General features: G+C 50.2%; 1 protein-coding gene across 3 annotated transcripts; it reads left to right on the forward strand.

Moving 5' to 3' along the window:
- The first annotated feature begins 47 nt into the window (after positions 1–47).
- Positions 48–12,787, forward strand: TMEM127 (transmembrane protein 127). Of its 3 annotated transcripts, none has more exons than XM_021697358.1 (4): positions 48–340; positions 561–878; positions 9,392–9,556; positions 10,345–12,787. In XM_021697358.1, the coding sequence occupies exons 2-4, from the start codon at positions 635–637 to the stop codon at positions 10,650–10,652; spliced, it is 717 nt and encodes a 238-aa protein (XP_021553033.1). In that variant the 5' UTR covers positions 48–340; positions 561–634; the 3' UTR covers positions 10,653–12,787. The 3 variants fall into 3 exon arrangements, with proteins under 3 accessions (XP_021553033.1, XP_021553032.1, XP_021553031.1); XM_021697357.1 differs by having other exon boundaries at positions 48–177; positions 536–878; XM_021697356.1 differs by having other exon boundaries at positions 48–177.
- The last annotated feature ends 7,848 nt before the right edge of the window (positions 12,788–20,635 follow it).

Raw genomic sequence — 20,635 nt, forward strand, 5'->3', positions numbered from 1 at the left:
GGACGGGGCGAGGTGCCGGAGGAGGCGGAGGCAGAGGTGGAGGAGGCCGGAAGTGGATAGGGCCCGGGTCGGTCCGGGCGTTGCGGGTTTAGGGCCTGGGATCGCTTTGCCCCAGGCAGCTGCGGAGCCCGTGACGGAACGGAGCGGCGCCATACCGGCCCTGAGGCCTGCTGACCGGTGAGGAACAGGGGTCGGTGTGGGGAAGGGTCCTTTCTAGCTACAGGTCGCACCCCAGAACACTGTTCCCAGTCCCGAATTTCCGATCCCCGCGGCCCAGTCTGGTCCTCGACCCCCCGGCACTCTCTGGCCGAGACTCTGGAGCCGGGTGTCTCTCGTATCGGTAGCCGATACCGGAGCTCCCACTCTCCGGGTCCCTGTTCCGCACCTCCGCAGCGCCATTCCAGGGACCCCGTCCCCTCCCGCCCCCCGCGACTCCCTGCAGCCCTCCTGTCTGTGCTTGGCCCCAGGTCCCACCCTCTATTCTCAGGTGTGGGCCCTGACAGCGCTGTGTCGCTCTCCCCTTCTGTGAACCCAGCGCCTTGCTCTCCTCCCCGGGACAGGCAGGCTCAGCGCGCCCTGCGGAGGTCCGCGGCGACCAGCATTGACCTCGGAGCGACGGCGGGCGGCCCCGGGCATGTACGCCCCCGGAGGCGCAGGGCTGCCCGGCGGGCGCCGGCGGAGGAGCCCGGGAGGCAGCGCTCTGCCCAAGCAGCCGGAGCGTAGCCTGGCCTCGGCTCTGCCGGGTGCCCTGTCCATCACGGCGCTGTGCACTGCCCTCGCGGAGCCTGCCTGGCTGCACATCCACGGTGGCACCTGTTCCCGCCAGGAGCTGGGGGTCTCCGACGTGCTGGGCTACGTGCACCCGGACCTGCTGAAAGGTGAGGGCGCTGCGCGCCGGCCCTCTTCTTTCTGAGCGATAGAGCCTCCTTGTCTGAGAGTGGAATGTGATGCGGGCTGGAGCAGAGATAGCCAGGGGCAGGCACTTGGCTTGAAGGAAACAACCGCATTCCTGCCTGGTGTTCATGCCCACCAGGTGGCTCTGTTTGGGGTCTGGCCCCTCATTAATTCTGATGTTACTCAGCCAGGCACCTACTTCTCACGCCATGCTAATCTGGACTGCTGCTATTTTCGGATTCTGCGGGGAGGAAGGGCGCTGTATATCGAGAACAGATAAGGGTGCTAGGCATCACAATTAGCTGCCCCCTTCCAAGGAACCCATGGGATATAGGAAGGTTTCTTTAGGGCAGCCTGTTGAAGGGAGGAAGAGGAACTTTTCATGTGGCTAGATTTTAAAAGGTATTTTCGAGTTCTGCTATAATTGGGTTTTTGCTAGAGAAAAAGGGAGTCTATGGCATTTTCGATAACCAGAAGTCAGTTTCATTGCCAGTCAGTAAAACAATTGGAATTTGATTCTTGGAACCTTTACAAGTGGTCTTGACTGTGGTAAGGTTGCTTTGTTCGTCGTCCTGCTTCCTAGACAGGCAGGCAGAGCAAAGGAGAAAGGGACTGTTCTCTTTACTGGGCACAGAGTGGGCCAATATGGGGGTGGGAGTGGGAGTGGGGGGCTGTTCCAGGGAGCCCCATAGGTCATCCTGCCCAGCCCTGTTTCCAGTAATGAGAGGAAAGGCTGTGTGGTGTGAGGGCAGGACTGCACGTGCCTGGCTTCTACCCAAAAAATGGTCAGAGGACCCCAAGAAGCCTTTAGTAACAGCACAGTTTGTCACCCCCAAGGTCTTTTGAGCCATTTATGAAGGTCTTCATATTTTGTCCCTGGACCACCCTTGGGCTGTGATGCATTCCAGATGTTTACTGCCGCATGTATCAGAAGCATTAGGTATCTTCACATTGCCTCTTTAAGGATTCAGGCACTGGGATTTGAGGAAAAGGTCAAATTCCCTTCTGTGCTTTGGATTATATACCACTTCTGCAGGTCTGGTCTGAAAAACCCTAAGCTTGTAGCCTAATGTTGTCTTTCTCTAAGAGTTCTCTTGCTGTTTTGCATCTCTCTTTGAGTTTTTAAGGCTTTAGGATAGTTTTGTAGAGAACAGGGTGGGAGTGTCTAGTTTATTTCCAGATTTCACCATGATGATGGCCTTTGCTGGTTTGGCTCATTAAGACCCAAGTTATACACACGATGATGGTGGCCTTGTGACATGCAGCTTTTGTCTGCCTGTAGCTGGTGGCAGAAAGGCCATCAAGCTTGCGTGGAGTCTGGATGGTTTTTCCCTCAGCACGTTGCCTTCTTTGGAGCATAGCTGCTGACTTTCCACCACCCTATCCAGGTCTTTGCCCTCGATCCCCTGCAGTTTCAGTGTTTCAAGAACGTGGTATCACCTACAAACCGGGAGAGAGTTTATGGTGCTTCTCCCTTTCAAATCATTCCTGGGGAGGCTCACAAAATTCGTGTGTTGGAGGGAGAGGCACTCTGATCCCATGTTCTTATTTTGGAGGTCCAGGAAGCTGTGGCTCAGAGAAGTGAAGTGACCTCTCCAGGGCCACAGAGTTAGGGGCAGAGCTGAGGCTCCTCACATCTGTTGACTCCAATATAAAATGATGCTGTCTCGTATGCTTTTTAACCTTTGCTTTACTTCACTGTCGTAGAGAATGATTTCAGGAGTATTCCACTTTGGAGTGCATCCTTGTCAAAGGCATTTGAAAAATAAAAATAAATTCTTCATGCAGGTTCTCCTTTGTTTATGTATATATTTGCCCGTTTTAAGAAATTTTTTTTTTTTTAAGATTTTTATTTATTTATTTTGACAGAGAGAGAGAGGCAGCGAGAGAGGGAACACAAGCAGGGGGGAATGGAAGAGGGAGAAGCAGGCTTCCCGCCAAGCAGAGAGCCTGATGCGGGGCTCGATCCCAGGACCCTGGGATCATGACCTGAGCCGAAGGCAGACAGACGCTTAACGACTGAGCCACCCAGGCGCCCCTTAAGAAATTTTTTAAGCCAGATTTTGTTTTTTGGTTTTTTTTAAAGATTTTATTTATTTATTTGACAGAGAGAGATACAGCGAGAGAGGGAACACAAGCAGGGGGAGGGGGAGAGGGAGAAGCAGGCTCCCCACAGAGCAGGGAGCCCGATGTGAGACTTGATCCCAGGACCCTGGGATCATGACCTGAGCCGAAGGCAGTCGCTTAACTGACTGAGCCATCCAGGCGCCCAAGATTTTGTTTTTTGTAAAGCATGTTGCCTTGATCTTTACATTTACTCATGTGTTTAGGGATCTTAACCCATGGATAGCTTTTTTGTGTGTGTTTTTTTAAAGATTTTATTTATTTGAGGGGGGAGAGGGGCAGAGGGAGAGGGACAAGCAGGCTTCGCACTGAGTGTGGAGCCCAACACGGCGCTCGGGCCCACGACCTGAGGTCACGACCTGATCCAAAGCCAAGAGTCAGACGCTCGACTGACTAAGCCACCCAGGTGCCCCAATTCATGGATAGTTTCAACCTGCTTTTCTGTGGCCATCTTCTTGGCTATTGCAAGCTAGGAACACACGGGTGTCCATTAATAAGAGAGGTGACAGACTATCACAAAACTATCACAAACTATCACAGAAGAAGGCAAGGAATTAGGAGGTCCCCGATTGCTTCTCTTCTTCCTGTTCTCTGTACCTGTTGGGTTTTTGCTACTCAGTGGGCCTTTAGACATGGGCTGTTCTGTGCGACTATGTTGATCCTTAGGGCCTCACCCATGTCCTAAGATGGAAGCCTGGGATATTCTCTATCTCGGGAGGGAGCAGAGCTTCGGGGCACAGATCTGATGGCAATAGATGCTACTGGAGGGAAAACAGACCTTATCAAGTCTCTGCAGGTGAAGCGGGGTGGACAGGGCTGGCAGGCCTTGGAGCAGTGCCTTCCTGTTTCTCAGCCCCCTGCCTGACACCCCATGTCTGGCTTTAGTTTCTCCTGAATGTCTTTATTTGGTAGGTGCTGTCCCCACCTCCGCTTCACAGAGGTCACAGGCTCGGGGAGGTCAGGTACCACGGGCTTGGAGGCACAGCTGGTGTGTGCGCTGGGGACCCCACTCTCACCATCGCACCTTAGCGCACTCTAGGTTTCTTTTTCCTTCTGTCAGAGTTGCCCAAGGCTTAGTATTTCCCCATCCTAGTGGAGTTTTTCTCACAAGCTCAGCCAAAGCTGTGCTTCTTAGCCCTCATTGCCCCAGTATTCTGGCTCGAGTTGGTGAGCCTGAGGCAAAGCCGCTCACCCTCCTGCTGTCATATGCTGAGCCGCAGGAGGCTTTAGCAAATGCTGGCTCACAAGATTTGGTCCTGAATTCTTCCGCTCCCTAGGGGGTGCCTGCTTCTCACACAGCTCCTCATCCCAGGCCCAGGTCCAGAGATATGCTCAGACTGCTAGTGGCCCCAAGGGGGGGGGGGCAGATAATCGTTCCTCCTGAGCCCCAGTCCCTCTCCGTCAAGTGTGGCCAGCAAAGGGAAGCATCTTTGGAGAATGAGGAAGTTTGGGTTTTGAAGTCAATGAATCACAGTTGACAACAAGCCACTGGAAATGCAAAGCCCTTCCAGGAAGGGCCAGGGTGCCTGCTGGGTGGTGACTACTGCTGCTGTCACTTCGAACACCTGCCCGGCCCGGTCTGTCCCCAGAGGCAGCTCTCCTAGGAGCTGGTATCTGGGGTGATACCAAGCCAGGCACTAGAGGGCCCTGTTGGAGTCCTGTGTCAGAAACCTGTCTGGAAGCCAAAAAGTCACAGTGGGCTAGGCAGGTGGGATGCATGAGCGCTGAGAAGGATTTGGGCCATGGGGAAGGGTCTCTAACTCACAGGGACTCCAGTGAGGGACAAAGGGAGGGAAGATGAGACAGAAGAGGGGAACTGTCCAGAAGCCACTTTACCCTTCCTGCCTGCAGCCGGTTTGGGGCAGCAGGGGGTGAGAGCAATGGGCCAGTAGACAGGAAGAGCCAGGGCCTTCAAAACAAATCCAGCCCAGTGACTCACCAGTGACCTTGGGCAAAGTCAATTCCTTGGGATCCTATTACACAGCAGCTGCCTTCTTCCCTGGTGACTGGAGGGGACAGTCAGCAATAATTACCAAAATAAACAGCACAACTGGAGAATAGGATGTGTTCTCTGTCTACCAGAGTGTAGTACACTGCACTACTTGTTTGAACTTAAAATTGGGACCCTGCCCTGTGTGCCATTTCTTTCCACAAATAAAATAATACATATGTAACACTTAGGGATTTTGTTTCCCTTTAGCAGCCCTCGAGGTGGGGGATATTCGTTGCTCTCCCTGCCATACTGATGTCTGGCAGGGGGAAGAGAGAGACATGGAGATCCTGACCCTAGGAGAGTCAGAGCTGGGTTCTGAGCGTGTCTGGGATAACTCTGCCTGGCTTCTCTGTGTGCTCTGAGACGCTCTGATGAGAGGCTAACTGGGACGTGAGGCAGACCCCTGGGGTATCTATAAGCATCACTCCAAGGGAAGTTTATATTTGGCTTCCCCACCAAGCCTAAGGGTTCACTCACAGCTTTGGAGTGGAGAAAGGCAGTCATGTTGAAACAAAACCCATTTGAATTTTGGGTCAAAAGCTCCGTCTCTGTACCACATCATCACTCTGGTGGGGCAGATTCTTAGTCTGGCTTTAATGGGCTCTTTCCGCAGCCCACACTGGCTGATGTGTGCAGACCAAGTACCAGCAGAAGGAGGACAGGCACACCAGGGATGACGCAGCTGTGGTCCAGCTGTACCAGCCCCGTGCCAAGGGAGTGGGCTAGTGGCAGGCAGTACGGGCTCATTCCTGGCATGGTGTGAGTTGACTATCAGCACACCCCTGTGTACGGGGAGCAGGTGTTACAGCTTTCATTTGCTGGATGAGAGAGCAGGGCAGTTAAGTGACTTGCTCAAGGTGACATAGTTTGTGGTCCGTCTAGGATTTGTTGCCAAGTCTGGTGCCTTTCTGGTGTTCCCACTGCTTCTAAGAGCCAGATTCTGATGGCTGCAGAAGCCTAGACCACACCAAGCAGGTTTTGCCCAGTAATTCCCAGTGTAAGCACTTTTCATGGCTTAATGATCCAAACCTTTCTTGCCTAGAATAGGTTTCATGCTTCCGGCCCCTTAGTGAGCTCAGTAGCTACTGGCTCTGAGGATGACTCTGACAGCATTCATGTTAACTTTTGACCCTTCATTCAAATACAGCTCTTTAGGGTTTGATTGATTATATCCATCAGGGAAAAATGAAACAGCTAACTCTGGTGCTTGGTGATTCCGAGCATCATGATGCAAGGGAGCCTGATGTGGGTTTGGCGTCTTAACTCTGCTTTGTGACCTGGCGGAAGTCACTTAACCTCCTGGACTCTCTGAGTCCTCATCTGAGCTTTGTGATGAATCCCCCAGAGTGGAGTGAGGCTTAACTAAAATAACATATATATTTTTTTTAAGTAGGCTCCATGCCCAATGTGGGGCTTGAACTCACGACCCTGAAATCAAGAATCAGACACTGTACTGACTAAGCCAGCCAGGCACCCCAACTGAAATAACATTTGACCTGTGTGCACAGGCTATTCCTGGAGGGGTACACCAGAAAGGACCAACAACGTTTGTCTCCTGGGAGGGGCAGTTGGACATTTGGAAAGGGAGGAATGTCCTCCCTGAAGCTTTTTATCATGTGCAAGTTTTCCTTATTGAAATAAGTGTATTACGAAACATAAGACACATAGGAGTATATATAATTAATGTACATTTTTAAGGATGGTAGTGAACATCCTGTACTCACTCTGCAGCTGAAGAAAGTGTCTGAAGCCCTACTGTATTACTTTTGTCCTTTAAAACTAATTGTTGGGGTGCCTGGGAGGTGCAGGTTTCGGCTCAGGTTGTGATCTCAGGGTCCTGAGATCGGCCCCACATTGGGCTCCACGCTCTGTGTAGAGTCTGCTTGGGACTCTCTCTCCCTCTGCCCCTCCCCCCGATGCACACACACTCTCTCTCTCATAAATAAATAAATCTTTGGGGGAAAAAAAAGGTAATTGTTAAAATTTAGTTGATTTTTAAGAACCACAATTAAAGCACCACTCAGAGTACCTGGCCACATTAAGTAACGCTGCTGGAATCAGAACACAGCCTGCTGCAACGCAGAGTGATGTAAGCCCTTACACCGCTCTCAGGTTATTCTTGGATGCACTAGAAAACTTGTCCTGCCCCGTCCCTGCTACATGCCATGTGGAGCTCAAGGTGAACTATTTCAGAGAGCTTTTAACAATATACAAATAAAGGCAGGAAACTGTGTCTGCCTCCAGGGGCTTTTCTTTCAGTGAGGCCTGTGGGTTTCTAGACTCCTCCAGGCCAGCTGTCTTAGGCTCTGCAGGGCTGGGTTAAGTGAAGGCTGGCCCTGGCTGCTGGCAGAGCTAACACACAGGCGAGCCTCTTGGCTGCAGACGATTTCCCAGGCTGGATGACTGGGCCCAAAACAGATGATTAGCTGACAAGAGAGTGACAGATAGTTCTGGGGCAGCTTAATAGATGACCTGCAGCCAGATCAAGGCATATGAGTCTTGTGTGGGCTCAGCCAACATCTGCCTGGTGAATTATGAGCCTGAGGCAGGGAATGCATGCCGTCACAAAGCCCCAGAGTCTCTTGATAATCTGGTCGGTTCTTCAGTATGGGAGGCCAGACTCTCTGCCCAAGACCCAGTGATGTCAGTGTCCATTGGTTTGAGTCTGCTTTGTGAGGTTCAGGTCCCGTCTCTAGGTTCTTGGACTTTTCTTCAACAGTCTGCTTTCTTCTAGGTCCAGGATCAGTGTTTCTTGGAACGTAGGGCTTGGCCCACCTGCATGGGAATTACCATGGGCTGCTTGCTAAAATCCAGATTCCTAGGCCCTGCTTCAGGCCAAGAGCTCAGAATCTGCGGGGCCTGGAAACATGCTCTCAGCCAGCACCCCTGTGATTTTCATGCCCACTAGAGTGATGACCATGATCCCAGAGCCTCTCAACCTGAGATCAGGACTCAGGAAAGGAGCCTATAGTCTAAGTATTGCCAGCCCTTTCCAAATTTTCCTAAATCAGTTGACGACCCATGGCCTAAATGAAAGAACTTGCCCATGGCTGGACTAGAGAAAAGAGAGGAAGTTAAGGCCCATTTCTCTTTATCAAAGCTTAAAATGGTTTCTTTTTGGATCAGCCTTTATTCTGTGTGTTTCTGGGAGCGCTAGTAGTTTACATAGATATGAATCGGGACCGATAGTATTGTCTAGGTGAATTTTCTTTTAAAAAAGAAGAAGGTGGGGGCACTTGGGTGGCTCAGTTGTTGGGCATCTGCCTTCGGCTCGGGTCATGATCCTGGGGTCCTGGAATTGAGCCCCTCATCGGGCTCACTGCTCCGCGGGAAGCCTGCTTCTCCCTCTCCCACATCCCCGGCTTGTGTTCCCTCTCTCGCTGTGTCTCTCTCTGTCAAATAAATAAAATCTTTAAAAAAAAGAAGAAGGTGTTAAAAGTCTTAGAAGTTCGCTCTATGTGTCTGGTGTACGGTTGTCATCCTGGGACCTCCCTTCTTCGTGACTCTGGGGACACTCTGAATGTTGGGTCACCTGTTTGAACATCTTCCTTTCTCTTGGTTCACGCCCTCATTGTGGTAGAGCATGCACCCCTCAATGGCTTCACCCTCACTTTAGAAGGTATTGGGGGCTGTCAGTTTCTGAGTCTGTCAGGCTTTTGTGGTGTAAACTAGTCACTTCTTAGCTTTTCCCACTTTTGGCTTATACTTGGGCTTATCTAGTCCATTGAGTCTGTTCTAAGTAGGTCCAACTCCTTTTAATTTCTAATTTCCAGAATTTTGTTTTGACCCTTTTCTCTTTGTGTGGGTTTATGTCTTAATTTCTTTTTCCTTTTGTTTTAGTAGGGTGCAGGGAGGGAGAGCAGAAATAAATGTGACAGTCTAGTCTACCATCTTTCTGAATTTATTCAGCACTTTTAATTCTGTGTTCGTCTAAACTGCTTCAACTTCTTTCTGAACAAGGGACTGAATGAGTGACTGGATAGACAATCAGCATTAATCAGCCTCTGTGGCTGTCTCAGATCAGAAGTCCATGGGCTTTTCCTGCCAGCCTAAAGCACGCTTTAGCAGAGTGGCTAACGTGTCAGGCTAATGGTCAGGGTCTTTACATATGGTTAGCAGAGGGTGGCGATTACAAGGAAGTGGAGCCCTGCACTTAGAGTGATTTTGTTGGAAAGGGAAGAAGGACTCAAAGCACATGGGAACCTGTCTGCGGTTCGTCTCCTCTGCAGGCCAGCTGGGAGCAGGAGCTGAGACTGCGCCTCCCAGTACTCTCCTGGTTCCCCAGGACTGTGGTGCAGGGGGACCGGCTCTTCCCGGTGGGAGGACTTCCTGCACCAGGGTGTCACTTGGGGCCCTGAAGATTTGGTTCTCCCCCTACAGATTTCTGCATGAATCCCCAGACGGTACTGCTCCTGCGGGTCATCGCCGCCTTCTGCTTCCTGGGCATCCTGTGTAGTCTCTCTGCGTTCCTCCTAGATGTCTTTGGGCCTAAGCATCCAGCTCTGAAGATCACCCGTCGCTATGCCTTCGCCCACATCCTTACAGGTAAGCGTGGGCCTACTCGCCTTGGGGAAGGAACTGCCACAGGGCGGAGGCATCCTGTCTGTAGTTGCAGGTGGGGACGAAGGGGCTTCTGTGAGCGGATGCCATTCCAGATGCTCATTTCAGCTCTAGCCTCTCACAAAGCAGTGGACTGTGATAGCAGCTTGCTGCTTTCATTTGCACGTACGCCTGCCAGGACCACGAACCCACTCAGCCCAGCTGTAAAGGGGGAATATTGTTGGTATTCCACAAGAAATCTCAGTGCTCTCTAAGAACTGCAGCTGGAGCTCAGCTGGGCTCATGGGGCCCAGAACAAGCGGGGAAGGAACCACGGTGTCTCACTGTGCCTCCCCCTGGAATGCATGGTCTCATCGGATTCTCTCCTTCCTGCTTGTCTGCACACCACCTTTCTCTGCTTAGATGCAGCTTCTCCTCTCACTCATGACTGGGCTGGTGTGTTGATTTGACCTGTGGTGGTGCCAACTCCAACCCCCAAACTGCATGACCTGGTCTGTCCCTTTCAAGCACCCAGGGACTTCTAGCAGCTTGGTATCCCAATTCCAAATTCTTGAGACAGAGAAACTGTGGCCCAGAAGGAGTCAGGCATCTGGCCCTAGCCCCTGCCCCTGCCCGAGAATCCCATGGCGAAGAGAGCTCCCCATCACAATGTCTGGGGCCAGGCAGGTTCTCTGAGAATGGGGTTTGGGGAGAGAGGCTCAGTTGGTTCTTTAAGCATCCTGGCTGCAAGGTGCCTACTAACTCCCCTTCTCTGCTGTCTGTCTGTCCCCCAGTCCTGCAGTGTGCCACCGTCATTGGCTTTTCCTACTGGGCTTCTGAACTCATCCTGGCCCAGCAGCAGCAACATAAGAAGTACCATGGTTCCCAGGTCTATGTCACCTTCGCTGTTAGTTTCTACCTGGTGGCAGGAGCTGGTGGAGCCTCAATCCTGGCCACAGCAGCCAACCTCCTGCGCCACTACCCCACGGAGGAGGAGGAGCAGGCCCTGGAGCTGCTCTCCGAGATGGAGGAGAACGAGCCCTACCCAGCAGAGTATGAGGTCATCAACCAATTCCAGCCGCCCCCGGCCTACACACCCTAATGGCAGCCCAGGGCTTTCTTCTGCGGCAGCCCCTCCCCACTCTGCAGCGCCTCTCACACCCAGAGGAGCTCCTCTCCCCAGCAGGCCTCACTGGTAGGATCCTGACCATTTCACCAAACCTTCCCAGGAGAGACTCTGCCTTTAGGGTTGTTCATGTATCCCTGCTCTCGAAACCTGGGATTCACTGATTTTATATAATGCACTGTTTCCCCCTCTTGTCACCTTCCTGTCCCTTCGCGGTCACTAGTCATTACCAACCAGGGATGGCCATACAAGTTTTCTCCCTTCATGGGCCATAGCTTTGAGACTGGGACTTTCCCTGGGGAGCTGCTGACGATGGGCACTCCCAGATAGAAGTGTCAGCAGGTCCAAAGGGAAAGGGGACTGGGCCCTGTAGGCTCACTTCATAAAAGTCAGTGTTGTCCCACTGCTCTAGCCCTGGACTGATCCCCACCCCCCATTCCTACTTGGAGTGCCGCAGCCCCGGGCCGCCCGCTCCATGGAATTCTCTGCACTTTAGTCTTTGGACTTCCCATCACGTGTGTTCTGGTTTTATGGGAAGAAGGAATTGCTGTCGGGAAGCAGAGTGGCGCTCTCCCCGCCCTGCCCTTGCTTGGGTGGCTGGAGCCCAGGCAGGGAAAGTAGCAGCTGGTATGGGCCTGAGGCCCCCTGGTGCCCATAAAGGATCAGATTGGGCGGGGAGCAAGTCTCCCTAGTCCCTTCACCTTTTAAAATGTGAGTGGTTTTAAAAGGAAAAAGCAAAACCAACCAACAGCAACAATACTCTTTTTAAACTAGTGACAAGACTTTGTCATTTTTTCAGACATGTAGCCCATTCCTTTTGGCTCAGCAGTGTTTTGGGCCACAGCTCCCCCCCAGGCAGCTCCTCCCTGAATCTCTCCCAGCAGAATGCAGCCTCTTCCCTTGCTCCCTCCCCCACAGGGACCTGGCTCCCTGGGCCCTTCCTGTGGAACCCAGAGCCCAGTCAGTCGGCCCCAAGGGGCCGAGGACGGTGGCCTGGCTGGCTGGCCAGCGTGGTGCTCCTCAGGACGGTGGCACTGAGATGTAACCTGGCCTCCGTGCAGGAACAGGAGCCACAGCAGGGCAGGAAACCCACGACTCTCCACACAGGAACCGCAACCAGTGGGGTCCCGTTGTGTGAGATGTCAGAACCACCCTGTCAGACCAGCAGACCTGGCTGTGTCCCTCATGCTCAGTGTGTCCTCTAGACTGTGACTTGGGGCAACAGCTTGCTGCATGCCCCTCTTCTCTTCTCGAATGTACTCTGGTCTTGCAGTGTGCTACTGGCTCTTCCTTGCCTAGCCATCACTCTGACCGTCCCATTTGCCACACACACGGCTCTGGGTCTGGCTGAATACTCGGCCCTGAGATCTGGGGCACAAAGTGGGAGAAACTTGAGAGACCTTCAGTGTGGATCCAGATGGCCAAGCTTCTTTGGAATCAGTGTCCAGTGCTGAGCTGAAAAGCAGATTGGATCCCAGTTTCCTTTCACAGGCAATAGGCAGAGCAAGACTGGAGAATGGATACCACTGTTGAATTGTGGCTAGAAGGGGACTGTCTTGTCCCTCGTCCTTCTTCAGCTAGTCTGCCTGGGGATGTCTGGACAGATGCCTGTGTGGGAGGTGAAGACCATGTCTGTGCGTGAGTGAGCAGCTGCCTGGAGTTCACTGTGATGCCAAAGTGTGTCCCAGGGTGACTCTCAACACTCTTCCAGACTCTTCTCTAAGGCAAGAAAGACTGCAGTATGATACCTGAGCACAAAGCCAAGGAGCTAAATTAAGTCTTATGTCTTTTTGTAAAGCCTGAGTTTGCCTTTGGCAGATCTCCAGGGTGTGGCCAGCTCTCTCTGACCATGGGTATCTAAGCAGGCAGACCAAGAGAGCGGGCACCAAACACGCATGCCAAAGTGACCAGTCATCTCATGAGGACCCAGATGTTCCACGTGATTCAGAACCCACTTTTTATTAGCTCCCCATACCTCTGGCCTTTCTCTTTTCCCCTGCCATCCTGACACTGATAGTTTGTCATATAAACTCCCCTGGTTGTGTTTTTTTTTCTAGAAAAAAAAAAAAGCAAAACAAAACAAAAAAACAAATTACAAATAAGAATGTAAATGCCAATGGCTCCCTGTCATTTTTCTGTCACAATCTCCCTGATTTGGTTTGTTCCCTTCCTCTTAGAGAAGCAGGAGAAATTGATGAAGTGTGTAATTAAAAAAAAAAAGTGGGGGGGACTTGCATGTGCTTACTCCATGCAAGGCATTTTCACCTCTAAGACCCTCCTAGTCCTGACAACTTCCATACCACTTCCAGGAGCAGTAGATGCCTCCAGCCCAAGTCCCTGACTTCAAACCCTGAGCTCTTCTCTGCAGCTGCTAGTTAGCTGCGGAAGAGAAAGCTGCTTCTGAACTCCAGCCATTGTGTGGGAAGAAACAGACTTCTTCAGAGCTAGGACTTGCAGAAGGAGCTGCATTTTCTTTTGAAACCACAGGGAATGATTACTTACAGGGAGAGGCATGTGAGTCAGTTCCAGGAGTGTAACTTGTGGAAGAGCTCTTTAGTGTCCGTGCCTCTCATGGTTACCCACTTTCCCTTCCTTCAGCCGACACACTGGGCCCCGAGTGGATATCATGGTAAAAGAGCTTCGGGCTCCCTTTGAGGAGCAGCCCATTCAGGTGCTCTTTTTTTGTTCTTTTGGAAGAGTATACATCTTTCTTGAGAGCTAGGAATGTGTTCTCTCTCATTTCATTTCAGACATTTACAAATGGCACCTTGTGTTGTATACAAGGCACTGTTAGGCCCCATGAGAAGAAACGTGATGACCATCGGCCCTGTCTCCAAGGATTTCATATTCTTAGTTCAGGAGATGGACTTGTTCACAAAAAGGCAGTGAAGTAAGTGGTCTAATGGACAGTTGGGGAAAGTGCTGTGCCAAGAGGGGAGGCTGGTTGTGACCTGAGCGATTACGAAAGGCTTCGTGGAGGAGGAAGCTTGAGCCAGGCTTGCAGTGAGGGTTTGGAGGTAGGGTGTAGGGAACTCCCACTGAGGGAATAGCAAGAGCAGAAGCACAACTGGAGGCCAGGATGTGGTGAGAGAAGAGGTTAGAAAGGTGAGAGGGGCTCATGTAAGGCACCATAAGCAGTGGGGAATCCTGGACGGGTTTTGAGAAAAGAGGGACCCAGGTGACAGTGTGGAGGAAGCTCAGCCTTGTACTGCGTGGAAGAGTCCAAGGGTATGGGAAACGGGAAGTGGTGTGGGGGCCTGGTAGCTGGCAGAAGGGGAAGAAGAGAGCAGTCTTGGCCCCCAGGGCCTGGCGTCTCACGACATGGAGGCAGAGCCGGCAGTGCGGGCCTAGAGGGGCTCACGGATGAGAAGATGCAGGGTGTGAAGGGCAGCAAGGAGAGAACCTTGGGGAACAGAGGAAGAGGTGGTTGCATCTTGGGGAAGAGCAGTTTTCTTAAAATAACTAGAGAATCTTCAGCTGACATCTCCCCCACAAATGTCCACTCCATCAGCCACTAAATTCATAGGTCTCAAGATTCTGTGGGGAGACAAAGGAACGAATACACTTTCTGGCCCTTGGTTTCAAATAGCTTAAAATCTTGGGAGTGGCATTTTATTTTATTTTTTTAAGATTTTATTTATTTGAGAAAGCGTGCGAGCGAGCACAAGCAGGGGGAACTGCAGAGGGAGAGGGAGAAGCAGGCTCCCCTCAGAGCAGGGAGCCCGATGCGGGGCTTGATCCCGGGATCATGACCTGAGCTGAAGGCAGACGCTTACTGACTGAGCCACCCAGGGACCCCAGGAGTGGCGTTTTTAATGGGGGTTGGGAGGTGCATGGAGGGGAGAAAATGTCTCCTCTTTGAATGGGGTGCCCAAAGTGAAAGCACTGTCAGGGACACACTTTGAGAAGATATCAGTTCCTCACTTTGGGGAAAATGTGGTCTAAAGAGTTTGGTAATGAAAAACTTTAAAAGAGACATCTGCGGTTCCATCTTATTTAAGGGTTTGTATGGCTCTGAGAATGGGGCTGAAGGCACAGGGCCTGTAAGCAGCCCTGTTTGGAAGCTTCCTGTTCTTTTTGTCTCTAGCAAAAATGGCAGCTAGCCCTGTAAAGGATCTTCCCTTCATGGTGACGTCTGACTAGACACTGTAGCTCAGTCCTCCACCTTGGTTTTACCTTCCTCTGGGGTCCTCTCACCTAGATTTCTAGTGCCACCACTATTGCCAGGAAGTTGCCTCTGGAATAACCTTGGGGTGGTAGGTGGGCTTTGTTTTAAAAAGGGGAAGGCTGTCCCTTATTCGTTCTTTCCCACCTGTTTGCTTCTAGTTGCTCTGTAGTAGAGTGGTGAGAGAAATTTGTATGTCCACTTGAACACATACACTATTATGTTGACAGGCTTTATATCTTGTTTTTTACATTATAAGTTCATTAGGACCAGGGGGTCATGTTTTCTTATGCAGTGTTCCCTCACCAAATACAATGAACACAATGTGCTTTGTGAAGGATGCAAATTTACAGCATACAGTCCTTGCCCTCAGGCGCCTTCCAGTCCAGCTGTCAGGAAAGAGGAAATCTATAAGGCAGAGACCTGACAAGGGCGCTTGATGCCCCTTGAGACTGTAATGGTCCAGGAAGGCTTCATGAAGGGGGAGAGACTTAATATGGGCCTTGAAGAATGGGTAGGCTTTCATGAGAGAATAATGTAATCAGTGGTGTGAAAGCAGGAAAGAAAGGGGACAGGCTTTGGGGGACAATGAGTGTTTTGAGCATTGGTGATAATCCACTGGAGGGGAGTGATAAGGTGGATGGACCCAACCCATGAGGTCCTGGAATGCAAAGGTGATATCAGAATACTTAAAGCTGTAGGATACAGAACTCTTAACACAAAACTATCTTAATTAAATAGAATTTATTGTTTCCCATAACTGAGAAGGTGACCTGGCTGGATCCAGGTGTTCAGATGATGACGTCACAACACTATTTCTCTCTCTCTCTCTCTGGTCTGCTCATGGGCCCAGGCAGTCTCCTTAAAGGTGGTGAAGATGGCCAACAGCAGCCCTAGGCTCACACTAATCTCTTGTTTAAGGACTGGGATGAGTCTCTTTTATCCAAGGGATTTTGATCTGGTTCTGGAAGAGCTGACCTGAGGTGTCTTTAGCCTGGTGGTTTCATATACAGCTCTATCCTTGATGACAAAAACAGATGCTTTCATGGATTGTTTCTAAGTTGTGAATTAAGGGGAACGCCTGTTAGGAAAAGATTGCACATATGGATGAGTAAGTGGATGAATATTGTCAATGCTTTCCGTTCTGAATAATAGATGAACAGAGCTTCGGGTTACATACCATTTTGAAGGGAAGAGAAGGCAATTACTGCCGCCTCTTTGCTTGACAGTTGGGAGTCCAGGGTTTGCCTCAGACTCAGACAAGTTACTTTCCAAGTACTTGGGGAAAAAGGACCAAGGCATGGGCATCAGAGCCTGATTAACTTATAGTAGGCCCATTTAATTCTCTGGGGAATGCCTATCCTCAGGTATAATGCCTGAGAAATGATTTTTATCTATGCTGCTAAGTCAATAAATTGGTGCTTCCTACTTCTGCCTAGATCCCCAAACCAGGAGAGATGATGTCCAGTGTAGGACCTAGAGCCTGCATGAGGAACCTGCCATAAGGAAGGGCAGGTCAGAGGGCAAGGTTATCTGCGAAGGGATACCAGAGAAAATCATCTGGAGGGGAGTATGCAGTGTCCCTAGTACTTTCCAGGCAGAGAGAGCCCATGACCTGACTTCCAGTACCAGTTCTCTGGACAGACATACTCTACTGAGCGTGATGACAGAGGCTCTTTCAGGTTGGATCCCCTGAGCAGCAGACAGAGATGGAAGATTAGCATGTTGTATTGGAGGTGCTCTCAGGTTCAACACGTATGGAGGAAGGGACGGAAGTAGTCTTGGTTAGAGGGAGAAGTTCTGAAGCTGGGATGGCCTTTCGAGTTGTCCTGAATTGGGGTGGGGGGATCAGGCCTTTATAGGCTAGCTTCAGCCAGTCATTGGATGTATGCTGTCCCCAGAGAGGAAGGTGTTACCTTGGGTGAGGAAATCTATCACCTGAGGGCAACTCCTGAAGAGGGTTGATAACTGAGGGCTGTTCGCTAACAATACTCAAAGTAGCAAGGGGCAAGAAGCCCTTCAGTCCTGAAGGTGGACCTGGATGGCATATCATTGTGTCCAATATTCCTTATGCCTACTACTCAGATCCATTTCTTTGTATAAGTTTTGGGGGTAGCTTGATTTTTCAGGGGGAAGCTGATGGTTAATGGGATGAGTCACATTTCCCACCACTACAGCTGGTCTTGAGCCCCCAACTGTTATCTTCCTCCTCTACCATCCATTTTAGGTGCTTCTCACCCTCAGGAAGCACCTCTGCTGAGCGCCTGGTCACCATGTCCTTTTCAGGTCTTGGCTGCTGCACTTCTCTATTTACTATCAAAATTGAGGAAGGGTATAACAAAGAGACAGCCAGCTGGACTGTGTGGATGCCAAAAACATCTTCCTCTTTGCTCCCATTGTGTAACTGCAGTCCTGGCTCTTCCTGATAATCAGGATCAATTACTGCTGCCAGGATGGTGACTCCTGCCTCTTGCCTGCTGGTCCCTTGGCATGAAGAGCTCAAAGTGCCTAGTGGCACTTATAAATTAAAGTGCAGTGGGATTTTTGCTATAGCCCCTGATGAAAAGACTTCCACTTTGGCAACCAGGACCTCAAAACCCTCAAAGCTCAGACTTGCAGTGACAGAAATACCCAATGGGATCACTGGGCTTAATGGTAAGTGAAGCCACTCCTACTTCCACCCCTTGCTCCCTGGGCCTATCTATTCTTATTGGGACATAGCACCATATTGACTGTTGACATAATGTACACTGTGTTGTAGAAGGTGGTATCCCATCCTTAGTTGGTACCATCTCTGTGCTGGAACTTCAGCTGTGCCTTCACAGGCCATTCCTTCTTTCTGTTCTTGCTGGTATCTGGATGGTACAGACTGTGGTAAGGCCAGTGGATCCCATGGTCATGTGCCACTGTCCTGCTTCCAAGGCTGTGCAGTGGATCCTTTGGTTTGATGCATTTTTATGTGGGATCCTATGTCAATGGGTCAGACACTCAATCAACACTGAAGATATTGGTGCTGGCTGAGGCCCCACAGACAGAAGGGGCAAACCACACCCAGAATGTAGTCATTCCAGTCAACATAAATTGATGCCATTTCCAGGGTGGAAAGTATCCAATGTTGTCAAGCACCTGGTTGCTCTCCTTGAGGAATACTGCCATTTGGGGGGCTCAGCATTGGATTCATTGCTGCAAGGCTAGGCAGTCAGCAGTGGCATCAGCCTTTGAGTGGGAACCCATGCTCTTGGGTCCATGTATTACTCCCATCCCTGCTACTATGGCTACTCCATTCACATGCCCACTGTGCTGGTACTGAAGTGGCTGATAGCATCTGACATCAGTTGGTGAGTCATTCTTTCTACTTGGTTGTTTAGTGCCTCCTTCTTGGTAGATACTCTCGGGTGGGCATCTGCACACTTCGTGCCCACTCACAAAGTCCATCTAAATACATACGTGTCTCCCAGACCTTCTCATCCTTCATCTTTCTAATCTTTCTCCTGCCAGGTCCCCAATCAACCAGCCAAGCCAACTGCCAGTCCATATATATTCTAACTATGGTTACATTTCTTTCCACACAAAGTGAATGGCCAAGTGTACCACTGAGAGGATTTATTCATTGGCAGAATTTCCCTGGCCACTGTCTTTCAAGATCACCTCAGGGTAGGGCTACAGTACAGCCACAGTTCATTTTCTGCTTGTACCCACATACCATTGACCTATCTGCAAATCAAGTTTTGCTTTTTTTCCTCTTTTGTCACTTCCTATGCAGCCATACGTATGGGCTGATGGAGAGGCTTTGGTCCAAAATGGTAGATATGGATGTCTAGGCCACCTGCTGGTATAGCTTACTTGTGCCTCTGATCCTGTTCATACCCAATTCTGGATGTACTACTTCCGTCTTACTAATGAATTATTGCTGGGCCTACTCAATGTTTTGGTAGGTCTGAAAGGCAGAAGCTAACTTACATAAGACAAGCTCATGATGAAGAATTTTGGGTCAACTTAAAAATATACAAAGGGAATAAAGTTTTTCAACTTGTTCTGGAGATACACAAGCAAAAACAGTTTGTTGATAATAGATTGGAAGGGAGGTCAGGCTATAGAATACTGTTAGGGCCTAAACAAAAAAGTGGAAGAGAGAATGGTGTAGAACAAACTGATTTATAAAATTCTAAAGAGGAAGAATTGATAAGTGGGCACAGAAATGGAGACAGCAAGCTTATTTATGCCATTCTCTTAAACAAAATCATAGCTCTGAAAAGAAAGAGAAAGGTGGTATCTGGAAAGAGGAGTTAAAAGTCTTTTTTTCCAAAGCTTTTTTGAAGATGGACTTGTGTTTATGTACTGAAGGAAAAGAGGCAGTAGAGATGGGAGAAAAATGGCCAGATTAGAGTGGCTCAGCTGGAGTTCCTGAGAATATATTTTAATAAACAAAACAAAAACAGAAAAAAAAAAAAACCCCCAAACCCCCAAACCAGCAGAAGAGCTAAGCTTTTAATCAACGGAAGCAAGACAGTAGGAAAGTTCAACCTCTTTCCCCATACCTCCTCAGATCATTGAGAAAAGCCTGACTCAACAAAGCTTCAAATACTATTTTCTGTTATATACCCCTTCTCCTTACTTGCTTTCAAGGGAAAATAAATATCAGTAGGAATCCCCAGAGTAAAATCAGACAGTCTGGACGGGATAGATCTAAATTTCAGCTTCCAGTAAAGCTTAATTTTTTTCTTTTTGGAGAAACACTTTTTATTAAGAACATCTACAGTTGCTCAAATAGCTACAGTAAGAATAAAATTTCTAAATGCATTATCTTGGAATGAGCACAACTCCTTTTGTATCAATATTTTTTTTTTACAATATTTTTTTTTACAATATTTTTTTCTTGTCCCTAAGGTATTAATGTAACTGTAAAAAAATTAAGGAAACAATTTAGTGTAAGGTTCTCCTACTGGACATCCAACAGTTTCATTTTTGGGTACAGAATAATAATGTCCTTCGAGGTCATTTAGCCAGGGTGCTCACGGGTGGTGCGAAGTAGGTTTCAGGAAACTTGTTCACCTTCTCACGCTGTTACATTTGAGTCAAGGGAGTCGGACAGCTACTAGCCGAACTGGGGCATCTGCCCTAAGTAACTCCATTCTGCTGCCCTTTTACCAAGAGGCTTCCGCATTTCCAGCCTGCGACAGGCCACCTGCCCACGTAACTCTCTGTAAAGTGTCCTGAGCTCTAAGGATGTCACAACGGCCCACTCTACCGACGTGGGGTTCGCGGAGAGAAGATGAGTGCTAAGACTCTGATCCTCGGAGACTGTCTCGGTACCTTGCAGCAGAGCGAGCTGGAGAGATCGAAGAAGGTTTTGATGGCAGCTACTTCTAGGTCTCAGCAGGGTCTCCATTCACCAAACGCGTCTACACCGTCCCGCCCCCGCCCTCCCCCCTAACCTGGACACCCCCAGCACTCCGCAGAGGAAATGCCGAGACCCCGTCCCACCCTACACTCAAATTACTAAAAGAGGCGACGCTCCCCCATCTCTCAGACGAATAGAGCACCGCGCAGGAACCGAATTGGCACTCGGTCGCGCCCCTCCGCGGGGTGGGGTCGGGTGGCGGGAATATGGCGGGTCTGCGGGTCAATCTCAGGCGCCCTTGACTAGCTCTCTGGTGCGCCACCTACCTTGCTAGGCAGGGGCCCGGCACGCTGCGCGAAGGGGCGGGAAGGAGCGGTGACGAGTCCTTGGCAGCGCCAGTCAGCACCGAGGAGCCCGGGCCGCGCCCAATCAGGACCCGGGCGGCCGCGAAGA

The sequence above is a fragment of the Neomonachus schauinslandi genome, chromosome 10 (assembly GCF_002201575.2).
Source record: "Neomonachus schauinslandi chromosome 10, ASM220157v2, whole genome shotgun sequence".
NCBI classification, from domain to species: domain Eukaryota; kingdom Metazoa; phylum Chordata; class Mammalia; order Carnivora; family Phocidae; genus Neomonachus; species Neomonachus schauinslandi.